Source organism: Larus michahellis, chromosome 17, assembly GCF_964199755.1.
Source record: "Larus michahellis chromosome 17, bLarMic1.1, whole genome shotgun sequence".
Lineage (NCBI taxonomy): Eukaryota > Metazoa > Chordata > Aves > Charadriiformes > Laridae > Larus > Larus michahellis.
This window is the reverse complement of record NC_133912.1, coordinates 4,744,020-4,755,228: the sequence shown is the minus strand read 5'-3', so window position 1 is coordinate 4,755,228 and position 11,209 is coordinate 4,744,020. Positions and strand designations below refer to the sequence as shown.

The 11,209-nt window shown below is 47.8% G+C and overlaps 1 protein-coding gene and 3 non-coding genes across 4 annotated transcripts; all 4 read right to left on the bottom strand.

Moving 5' to 3' along the window:
• Nucleotides 1-5,659: 5,659 nt before the first annotated feature.
• HSPA8 (heat shock protein family A (Hsp70) member 8) lies at nucleotides 5,660-11,052 on the bottom strand. Its single transcript, XM_074561246.1, has 9 exons — nucleotides 10,758-11,052; nucleotides 9,759-9,968; nucleotides 9,051-9,256; nucleotides 8,802-8,954; nucleotides 8,147-8,702; nucleotides 7,622-7,824; nucleotides 7,093-7,291; nucleotides 6,551-6,783; nucleotides 5,660-6,125 (listed from the first exon to the last, which is right to left on the bottom strand). Exons 2-9 carry the CDS (start codon nucleotides 9,961-9,963, stop codon nucleotides 5,940-5,942), a joined length of 1,941 nt encoding a protein of 646 aa, XP_074417347.1. The 5' UTR covers nucleotides 9,964-9,968; nucleotides 10,758-11,052; the 3' UTR covers nucleotides 5,660-5,939.
• Nucleotides 6,366-6,462, bottom strand: LOC141732479 (small nucleolar RNA SNORD14). Its single transcript, XR_012584118.1, has one exon. It is a non-coding gene; the product is annotated as a small nucleolar RNA SNORD14 (small nucleolar RNA).
• On the bottom strand, nucleotides 7,377-7,473 carry LOC141732477 (small nucleolar RNA SNORD14). Its single transcript, XR_012584116.1, has one exon. It is a non-coding gene; the product is annotated as a small nucleolar RNA SNORD14 (small nucleolar RNA).
• On the bottom strand, nucleotides 7,896-7,986 carry LOC141732480 (small nucleolar RNA SNORD14). The gene has a single exon (XR_012584119.1). It is a non-coding gene; the product is annotated as a small nucleolar RNA SNORD14 (small nucleolar RNA).
• Nucleotides 11,053-11,209: the final 157 nt, after the last annotated feature.

The following is an 11,209-nucleotide window of genomic DNA, read 5'->3' as shown; positions in this document are numbered from 1 at the left end:
GCCCTCGTGCAAGTGCTGGTGTGACTGCAGACCCCCACAGCAGCCCCTTCTCTCCCCAGCTCAGTTTTGCACCCCCATGGCCTGACCCTCAGCCTGTTTCTGCACTTTTTCATGATTTTTCACTGAGAAACCTCGTCCCTCAGCCTGACAAGCCTGAAAATCCTGAATCACAGCTCCAATAAACCCCAGAAATGCCCTCCTGTGAAAACAGTGCTGCTTTCTAAAATACCCTAAAATACCACTTTCCAAAACCTATTTTCATTTAACCTCCCCTACAGCAATAAAGATATTGCACACTTATAATGGGAAATGCTGCTACGGGTGGAATTAAAGGCTATAAACATTTTTTTAGGGAATTAAATCAAAACCTGGGGGGGGGCAAGCCAAAAAGAGAGGCCTCCTTGTTATTCTGTGGTCTCTGCTGCCATCTGCTGGCCATTCTCCAAGAGGCAAAAAGCATTTAAACTTTTAAACGCTGCAATATAATGTTAACACGACAGCATGGTGCTCTTTTAATGATTTTTTTTTATTTATTTTAAATTTTTAAATTTTTTAAAATTTTTTTTTTTAAACACATACCCCCACACACTATTTAGTAAGTGATGTTTCGATTATTCCCCAGTTGTTAAAATGAAATTATAGTAGCCTCCTGGCTATGGGTGGAGTTAAAGGCTATAAACATTCTTTTAGGGGACCTAAATCAAAACGGAGAGAGGGGTGCAAGAAAAAAAAAAAAAAACACACATTAAACCCCTTCTTGTTATTCTGTGGTCTCTGCTGCCATCTGCTGGCCATTCTCCAGAGGGGAAAAAGGGCATTTACACTTTTAACCGCTGCAATGTAATGTTAACACGACAGCATGGTGCTCTTTTTTTTTTTTAACTTTTTTTTTTTTTTTTTTTTTTTTAACACGCTCCCTCCCCACCCCAGTAGTATGTAAGTCTAATTAATGTTTTGGTTATTCCCCAGTTATTAATACGAAATTATAGTAGCCTCCTGGCTAGGGGGGGAATTAAAGGCCATAAACAATTTTTTAGGGGACCTAAATCAAAACGGGGGGTGTGTGAAAAAAGAAAAAAAAATAATAAAACCCCACATTAAACCCCCTCCTTGTTATTTTGTGGTCTCTGCTGCCATCTGCTGGCCACTCTCCAAAAGAAAAAAAATGCATTTAACCGCTGCAGTGTAATGTTAACACAACAGCATGGTGCTCTTTTTCTCCCTTTTTTAATTTTTTCCCTTTTTTTTTAATACACACTCTCCCTCCCACCCCCCCATTTTGTGAGTAAGTCTAATTAATGTTTCGGTTATTCCCCAGTTATTAATACGAAATTATAATAGTCTTCTGCCTACGGGTGGAGTTAAAGGCCATAAACATTTTTTGGGGGGGACCTAAATCAAAACGGGGAGGGGGGTGCAAGGGGGGGGGGGGGGGACCTCTCCTTGTTATTCTATGGTCTCTGCTGCCATCTGCTGGCCATTCTCCAAGAGAAAAAAGAGCATTTACACTTTTAACCGCTGCAATGTAATGTTAACACGACAGCATGGTGCTCTTTTGTTTTTTTTTTTTGTTTTTTTTTAAACACACTCCCTCCCCACCCCACTAGTTTGTGAGTAAGTCTAATTAATGTTTCAGTTATTTCCCAGTTATTAATATGAAATGATAGTATCATCCTGGCTACGGGTGGAATTAAAGGCCATAAACATTTTGGGGGGGATTTAAATCAAAACCGGAGTGGGGGAAAGCAAAAAAATAAACCAAACCCAAACACCCTTCTCGTTATTCTGTGGTCTCTGCTGCTCTCCTGCCATCTGGTGGCCATTGTCCAAGTGAAAAATGCATTTAAACGCTGCAATGCAATGCTAACACAATGGCATGGTGCTTTTTTTGTTCTTCGTCTTTATTTAACCACACCCCCCCACACACACTATTTTGTGAGTAAGTGTAATTAATGTTTCAGGTATTCCCCAGTTATTAACATGAAATTGTAATAGGCTCCTGGCAATGCAAATGACGCTGCAATGAGCAGGCACAGACATCGTGGGGTCGCAAAGGGACGTCTCTGTCCCACGCTGTCTCTCACTGTGCCGGCTTCGGCTGGGACAGGGTTAAATTTCTCCACAGTGGCTTGTGTGGTTTTTTTTTTCTTTTTGGGGGGGTGTGTGTGGAAACAGTGATGACAGCGCAGGGATGTGTTAATTATTGCTGAGCAGTTCATGCCTTTTCTGCTCTCACACCACCCCCCCCCCACCAGTGGGCAGGATGGGGGGGTGCCAGGAGCTGGGACAGGGGGGACCCAGCCGGGACAGCTGGCCACAAGTCACCAAAGGGATATTCCATGCCATACAACGCTGTGCTCTGCAACAAAAGCTGGGGGAAAAGCTGGGGGGCGGACACGGACGCGCAGAATGATGACATTTCATAGAATCACAGAATTATAGAATGGTTTGGGTTGGAAAGGGCCTTAAAAATCATCTGGTGCCATCCCCCCTGCCCTGGGCAGGGACACCTCCCACCGGACCAGGTTGCTCCAAGCCCCATCCAACGTGGCCTTGAACCCCTCCAGGGATGGGGCAGCCACAGCTTCTCTGGGCAACCTGGGCCAGGGGCTCACCACCCTCAGAATAAAGAATTTCTTCCTAATATGTGATCTAAATCTCACCATTTTCAGTTTAAAACCATTACCTCTCGTCCTTGTCTTTGCCAGCCACCATTACAGGCCCTGCTTTCCTGGAGATGGCTGCACAGCTGCCTGCTGATGTGAAGTAGTCAATGAATTCCTTGTTTTGCTTTGCTTACACGTGCAGCTTTTGTTTTACCTCATAAACTGTCTTTTCATTGCAATCCACGCGTTTTCTCACATTCTACCCAGGGGGGTGAGCGTCCGCCTGCGTGGGGCTGAGCTGTTGGATGGGGTTCAACCCCAATGCCCACCTAGCAGATGAAGGGAAAGCGGTGGATGTATTTTTTCTGGATTTTTAAAAAGGTTTTTGATGCTGTCCCTCATTTTGTCCTTCTGGACAAGCTGTCCTGCTGTGAGACATGGTGGGCTGGGTGAAGAACCAGCTGAACAGCGGGGCTCTGGGGGCTGTAGTGAACGGGGCTACATCTGAGGATCAGTCACCAGCCACATTCCTCAGGGCTCCATTTTTGGGCCAGTTCTGTTCAATATTTCTATCAATTATCTATATTCAGGACACGAGTGCATCCTTAGTAGGTGTACTGATGATGCCATGGAGTCTCTCAAGGGACAGGAGGCCTTGCAGCGGGACCTAGACAGATTGAAGCACTGGGCAGTCATTAATGGCATGAAATTTAACAAGTCCAAGTGCCGGATTCTGCACTTAGGATGGAGTAACACCAGGCATAAATTGGGAGAGGGGCTGGAGAGAAGCCTTGCAGAAAGGGATCCGGGGGTGCTGGTTGGCAGCAGGCTCAAGAGGAGCCAGCACAGTGTGCCCCAACAGCTGAGAGGGGACACACGTCCTGGGGATCATCACAGCATCACCAGCTGGTCAAAAGTGGCAATTATCCTGTAATCAGCGTTGGTGTGGCCTCTCCCCGAGTGTTGTGTGCAGTTCCGGGCCCCACAGCTTAGACAGGATGTGAAGGAACTTGAACGTTTCCAGAGGAGGGCAACCAGGCTGGTGAAGGGGCTGGAGGGCATGGATGGCCTGTGAGGAGCGGCCGAGGGCTCTGGGTTTGTCTAGTTTGGAGAAAAGGAGGCTGAGGGGTGACCTCGTTGAAGGGATGTGGAGGTGCTGAGTTCCTCTCCCTGGGATCCAGTGAGAGGAACGCCTGGGAATGGTTCAAAGCTGTGCCAGGAGAGGCTCAGACTGGACATTGGGAAGCACTTTTTACCGAGCAGGTGGTCAGATACCAGAACAGGTGTCCTGGAGCAGTGGTTGATGCCCTGTGCCATTAAAATGCCGGTTTAAGAGGCATTTGGACAATGCCCTTAATGCCATGGTTGATAACATGGTCAGGCAGTTGGACTAGATGATCATTTCTAGTCTCTTCCAGCTCCAGTGACTTTTATGGACTGAAAATTGCCACTCCACTGCGCCAGGCCTCCCCAGGAGCAGTACTGCTTGGTACTAGAGGCAGGAAGCTGAGATAATGAACATGACAATTAACGGTGCGGCACCTGCAGCTCGTACGCTGCTCCCTTCTCTGGATTATGCCTCAAGACACTTTTTATTTTCCCCTAAATGTCCTGCGGGATGGATGTAGCACAGGCAGCCTCCCCTTTACCATCCCCCTGACCCAGAAAAGGATCCAGATCACCTGTACGCAAACAGGGCTGATAAGTGAAGTGTTTTAAGGCTCCCAGGTGCTCCCATTTCAGCATTTCAGCAGCCAAGCTAGAGGCAGCCCTCTAAATCCGTCCATCCAACCGGGGAACATAGGCTTCAGAGGCAGCAACAGGAGTGTGGAGCTACCGGAGCATCGCTTTTCCCCTTGGATTAAGCACTGCTGTGAAAAAAAAGACAAAAATCCCTCAATTCTTTTCCAATGTTAAGAAAGAAGTTGCTCAGGGAAAAGTGTTTTAAATCATGAAGTACCCAGGTAAAAAATTACTAAAATCACTAAGGCCTAAATTACTGATTATCCTGAACATTCCCTCTATATGTAATAAGCACTAACCGTGATGATTTTTATAGTCTAAAGAGTTAATGAAAATTACCACTCCAGTGCCCGGCTCCGCTGGCAGCAGTATTGCTGGTACTGTACGTAACATAGAATTATAGAATGGTTTGGGTTGAAGGGACCTTAATCATCTAGTTCCAACGCCCCTGCCACGGGAGTACATAACATATATATATACTGATAAATATACCAATATATAATAAAATACTGCATCTAATAAGCAACGTAACTGCTTATTATCACCGAAGAGGCTGCCCAAAGCCACCTCCCCACCCAGCAATAACTTCATTTAAATGAAGAGCCCCCCTGAACTTGCCTTCCCACAAGGAATGAGGGGAAACCTCAAAGTGGCAAATCCTTCCAGGACCAAAGGACAACTATCCACTTTGTATTTTTATACCGTATTTTAAAGATGCTCTTATTAACAAGCTCTGCCAGTTCTCTGCAAATGCTACTAGTCCTCTCAGCCTCAGTTAACACTTCCTTAATGCAGGCTTGCTGTTTTATGTATGTATAGTATTATTTAATGTCCCGCAACTACAGTGTATATCTGGACACTAGGAAGGCATTTCTGTGGTGGCTCTGTAGCGCCCAAGAGGCGCCCGTCCCCAAAACCACCCCTGTTTCACTGCAGCTCTCCCGAGACCCTGTGGCCACGAGTAAGGTCAGCTTTGGACTGGAAATTACTAACCAGTACCTACAGGTTAAGCATTCAGTTGTGCTACTCTAATTTGGGACTGAAAGTGAAGCATGGCCTATACCACCTGGGAAGGCAATGCTCCTGTGTCACCCACAGCCTTAACCTCCAGAAGACAAGGCTGCAGTTCCTTACTCAGGCTTCAGGAAAAGCAGCCATTTAACTACAACCCTCCCTCTGAGCTGCTGAACGCAGAGCCTAATTATTGAAGCTCATGCTCAGCTCGTATTCATCACCTCCATTCACCTTTATTTTCACTTTATTTATCATACTTGTCAGTACACAAAGAAGTGAACACAGAAACATTGTGATGCCCATTAAATAGTTTTTATTACGACAGGAATTGCATTTCCACTTGTTTACAGTACTGTAAAGTGCAATGGTATTCATCTCCCCTCCTGTGCACATGTTCAAGTATTTAAAATGCCCAAAAAAATGTTTTGTTTTTTAACTTTTACAGCAGCTCAGTTATGGAGTTTTAATCTGGCAAAATACACCCAGATGTGCCTACAGGTTTGGGTCCTTCAATCTAACCCCCACCAGGGGGTCCTCCAATACTAACTGCTAGTGGAATGCATTTCCATGGTGCCTTTAGTCCACCTCCTCGATGGTTGGTCCAGATGAAGCTCCACCAGATGGAGGAGCTCCACCACCAGGGAATCCACCAGGCATCCCACCAGGCATTCCTCCTGCACTCTGGTACAGCTTGGTGATTATGGGGTTGCACACCTTCTCCAGCTCCTTCTGCTGGTGCTCAAACTCCTCCTTCTCGGCCGTCTGAAAAAAGACAAAAGCTCAGTACCTGCTGCTCTCACTAAGAGGATACATAGCCCATAAGTTACTGCATTTTTTGCCCATCTTCTCAAACTTTGAGCTCTTTGTCTAGTTCCCATCAAAAAAGCCTGATTTACAACTCCCTCAAATTGCTCCTAGAGCAACAGGACCTTACAGATCATACTTGCAAGCTAGCCAGCTCAAATTAGGAGGCACTGTAAGCTATAGGCTTGCTAGCTGTGGTCGCTCAGACATCCAAGGAAGGTACTTGGACCAACACAAGTCTTTCGACTTCTGGTGGAAACTACGAATGGCTTTGGAATCATTTTCATCACAGCAACCGGTTGCTCTCCATCCTCTTGAGCTTTCTTTGTAGCTCAGCTAGACACTAGTAGTAAAACACTGACCAAACATGGAATATGACATACCTGATTCTTGTCCAGCCAATTGATGATTTCATTGCATTTGTCCAGGATTTTCTGCTTGTCCTCATCAGAGATCTTGCCCTGGAGCTTCTCATCTTCAACAGTAGCTTTCATGTTGAATGCGTAAGACTCAAGGGAGTTCTTAGAAGACACCTTATCACGCTGCTTCTCATCTTCTGCTTTGTATTTCTCTGCTTCCTGAACCATACGCTCAATGTCTTCCTTGCTCAGCCGGCCTGCAGAACACAGCAAGTGTTTTAGGTAAGTTTTCTGATCAGTCATGTTCAGTGGAGGACTACAGCCTCCCACGCACTACAAACTCTGCACCTGAAGTTAGCCTGGGCAGGCAGGCAGTGAGAGGCCCATAAACTATCAGGTGCCCTCATCTTAATCCACTTTGTGAGCCGCCTTTGAAATTTGTGGATTACCGCACCAAAAAACCAAGGCTCATCGTTGTCAAGCAAGAAGCACACACCTTATAGCCAAGTTCTGATTAACTGTATCAGCCAGCCAGCGTTGCACCCTCAGAAACATGTGATCCTTACCCTTGTCATTTGTTATCGTGATCTTGTTCTCCTTGCCAGTGCTCTTATCCACAGCAGACACATTCAGGATGCCATTGGCATCAATATCAAAGGTTACTTCAATCTGAGGTACACCTCTGGGAGCAGGGGGGATACCAGTCAGCTCAAACTTGCCCAGCAAGTTGTTGTCCTTAGTCATAGCACGTTCTCCTTCATATACCTAGGAGGAAAAACCAGCAAATTAAGTCCTAAATTCAACCATACATTACTAAATCATAACGGGGTATTATCCTAAAGTGACATGGTCGCTCAGACATCCAAGGAAGGTACTTGGACCAACACAAGTCTTTCGACTTCTGGTGGAAACTACGAATGGCTTTGGAATCATTTTCATCACAGCAACCAGGTATGTACGAGCATTCCTTGCTAATGGCAAGGACACAAGACCTCTGGTTTAAGATTTCCTTCAAGTATCAACTGCTGAAGTGTTGACAGGGCCTTATGACTGCGTGAGCGCTTTTATCAGTTCAGCCTAGTGTTGCTTGCCTACCTGGATCAGCACACCAGGCTGGTTGTCTGAGTACGTAGTGAATGTCTGAGTCTGCTTGGTGGGGATGGTGGTATTCCGTTTGATCAGGACTGTCATGACACCTCCAGCAGTCTCAATACCAAGAGACAGAGGAGTCACATCCAACAACAGCAGATCCTGGACATTCTCAGACTTGTCTCCAGAGAGGATAGCAGCCTGAACAGCTGGAAGACACAAAAAAATATTAAGAGCTCTGCAACAGATACAGACTGCACCCTACAGTTAACCCTATGGCTCGCTCAGACATCCAAGGAAGTATTTGGCCATCATTAGTAGACTTCTGGTGGAAACTACGAATGGCTTTGGAATCTGATTCATCACTGCAAGTCAGAGTTGTGTTTTTTACTGCTTTGAAAAGCTTTATTCACTCAGGTGGAATACCTAGGGCCTACATTAGTACTGCACTGAGACTTCAGTTCAGAGAGTACGAGTTTGCCAAGACCACCACCCAGTTTTAGCACACATAAGACATGAGTTTGTCATTACCTGCACCATAAGCCACAGCCTCATCAGGATTGATACTCTTGTTCAGCTCTTTGCCATTGAAGAAATCCTGCAGCAGTTTCTGAATCTTTGGGATACGAGTCGACCCACCAACCAGCACGATGTCATGGATTTGTGATTTGTCAAGTTTGGCATCCCGCAGGGCCTTTTCCACAGGATCCAGGGTGCCACGGAACAGGTCAGCATTCAGCTCTTCAAATCGAGCTCTGGTAATGGATGTGTAGAAGTCAATACCCTCATAGAGAGAATCAATTTCTATACTGGCCTGCGTGCTAGACGACAGAGTACGCTTTGCACGCTCGCATGCAGTGCGGAGGCGACGAACTGCTCTCTTGTTCTCGCTGATGTCTTTCTTGTGCTTCCGCTTGAATTCAGCGATGAAGTGGTTGACCATGCGGTTGTCGAAGTCTTCTCCACCCAAGTGAGTGTCACCTGCGGTGGATTTCACCTCAAAGATGCCATCTTCAATAGTCAGAATTGACACATCAAAGGTGCCACCTCCAAGGTCAAAGATAAGAACATTCCTTTCAGCACCAACCTGGAAAAGATCAATTTTCATAATGCAATTAGTTTTCTACTGCTTGTTTAGCAGGTTTACCAGTTGGACATCAGAGACAATAGCCAGGCAGCAGCATACCTTTTTGTCCAGACCATAGGCTATGGCAGCAGCAGTCGGCTCATTGATAATTCTCAGGACATTGAGCCCTGCAATGGTTCCAGCATCTTTTGTGGCCTGACGCTGAGAGTCATTGAAATAGGCTGGTACGGTCACCACAGCATTAGTAACAGTCTACAAAACAAGGCAAGTAAAAAAGTCAGTTAGGTATTTTAACTACCCATGCATACAGAATTATTTGTTACATTCCACTGAAGTTCTAAACCTCACCTTCCCAAGATAGGCCTCTGCGATTTCCTTCATTTTGGTTAAAACCATGGAAGAAATTTCTTCTGGGTAGAAGCTCTTTGTCTCGCCTTTGTACTCCACCTGGACTTTTGGTCTGCCAGCATCATTCACCACAGTGAAAGGCCAGTGCTTCATATCAGACTGGACAACAGAATCATCAAATCTACGTCCAATCAACCGTTTTGCATCTAGAAAAAACAAGTTACTTATGTTAAGTATATTCATTCACAAGAGAATATGATGATCTTCCTAGAAACAATGCAGAAAACCCTAGAACACTGTACTTAACTTGAAATTCTTATTGCCTTTCTCAAGGCTCAGCTGCAGGCACTGTGAAGTTTCACCTCTTGCACACACACAAGGTTGTTACTATCACCTCACAGCCACCACAGCTGCTGTACCACAAACCACACTGCCATCAGGGAACTAGACCCAGAGACTTAGTCAAGGCCACTTAACACTAACCACTAAAAACAACCTGCAGCACAGCAAGTTTTTAACTGTAAGGCACATACTTTCCCACTATATAATTGAAGCCTTATTATTAGTAATGTAGGTGTATTATTCAGACTGAAATCAAGTTAGGAGTTTTCATTTCCAGTAGAAAGTCTTAACTCTGTTCTAAGTCAGTAAAATATTATCACCGTGCTAACCTTCTGTGCATTAAGTATGCAAATCTTGCAGCCTTACCAAAAACTGTATTGGTTGGATTCATTGCAACTTGGTTCTTTGCGGCATCGCCGATCAACCTCTCTGTATCCGTGAAGGCGACGTAGCTCGGCGTGGTGCGGTTGCCCTGGTCGTTGGCGATGATTTCCACCTTCCCATGCTGGAACACGCCAACGCAGGAATAGGTGGTTCCAAGATCGATCCCGACAGCTGGTCCCTTCGACATCTTGTCTGAGGGAAAAAAATTCGTTAAAATGTAAAACTGGACTCAAACTGAAGGGTTCCATTGCTCCGTTATCCCGTGTTACACCAGCGACGGCTCTACCGCAGACGTTAGAAGTTTTTCAAAGCGCTGTCACGTGGCGCCTGACCACGTGGCCCTCCACCACGTGGCGCGGGACTCCATTTCCCGGCATGCCCCGCCCGGGTCATGTGACCGCCGGCAGACATCTTAGGTGCTGGGAAATGGAGTCCCGGCCATAGCATGCGCCGAGCCTGGCACAGCCCCAGCCCCGCTGACACCCAACCCGCCCCGCACCACCCACAGCCCCCCCGAGCTCTCGGGGCCCCCGGCCACCACGCGGCGGTGGCCCACGAGCCCGATCCTTTCCTCCTTCGCACCCCACCACCCTCCCGTCTCTGTAAACTACAAACCCCAGCATGCTCGGCCGCCCCACATACGCCGCTCCACCTCCCACATCTCCCAGACAGCCGCGGGCGCTCCCGGCGGGAGATAACATGGACGCTAAGTCTCCTCTATCCCTCCTCCCCTTCCCCCTACCCCCCAGGCGCTTCAGGAGGATAAGGAAATCGGAAAAACCACCGTTGCGTGGTATTTAGGAGAAAAAAAGGGCAGATCAACCTCATCGAAAGGCGAAAACCCACCGCCGCAGAGACAGAGCGGCCTCCAACCACACTGCAGCCTGATCCCCCCACTACAACGGCCCACACCGGAGTGCGGCTCCCTCCCTCGCGCCCTCCCCCCTACTCGCCCTCCCCCAGGCTGTTAGGCCCCGTTACCTGAGCGGCGCAGACAGGCCCGGACGCGCACAAGAGAAGCAAACCGACGGAAGCTACTGCTCAATGAGACTGTTGGGCGCCCGCCCCGCCACCTATATATACCCCCTCAGAACCTTCCAGAAGGACCCGCCCCTTCTCTCCGCTCCAGCCAATCCGCTCGCGGGGGCCGCCGCCCTGCCCGCCAATGGCCGTCTGCCGGAACCCGCACCCGCCGTGACGCACCCAGGAAGGGGGCGTGCCCGCCGGCCGGCCGGTATTCTCGAACCTTCATGCGCTTTCCCCGCTCCCCCGCCCCAACCGCCTCCCGCGCCGCAACGGACAGGGGGCGGAGCTTCGTGGGCGCGGCAGCCAATGAGAGCCCTCCAGCGGCCGCATGCGGGTGACGACACCGGCGAGCGTAGGCTGAAGGAGGGGGCGGGGACAGAAAAAGAGCGAGTGGCAGCCAATCGCAA

Coding starts and splice junctions, on each gene's coding strand:
- HSPA8 (XM_074561246.1), bottom strand. CDS start 9,963: ATGTCGAAGGGACCAGCTGTCGGGATCGATCTTGGAACCACCTATTCC. Junction 7,292..7,621: donor AGCCTGGTGTGCTGATCCAG/GTAGGCAAGCAA, acceptor TTTTCCTCCTAG/GTATATGAAGGAGAACGTGC. Junction 6,126..6,550: donor ATTGGCTGGACAAGAATCAG/GTATGTCATATT, acceptor GTCTTTTTTCAG/ACGGCCGAGAAGGAGGAGTT.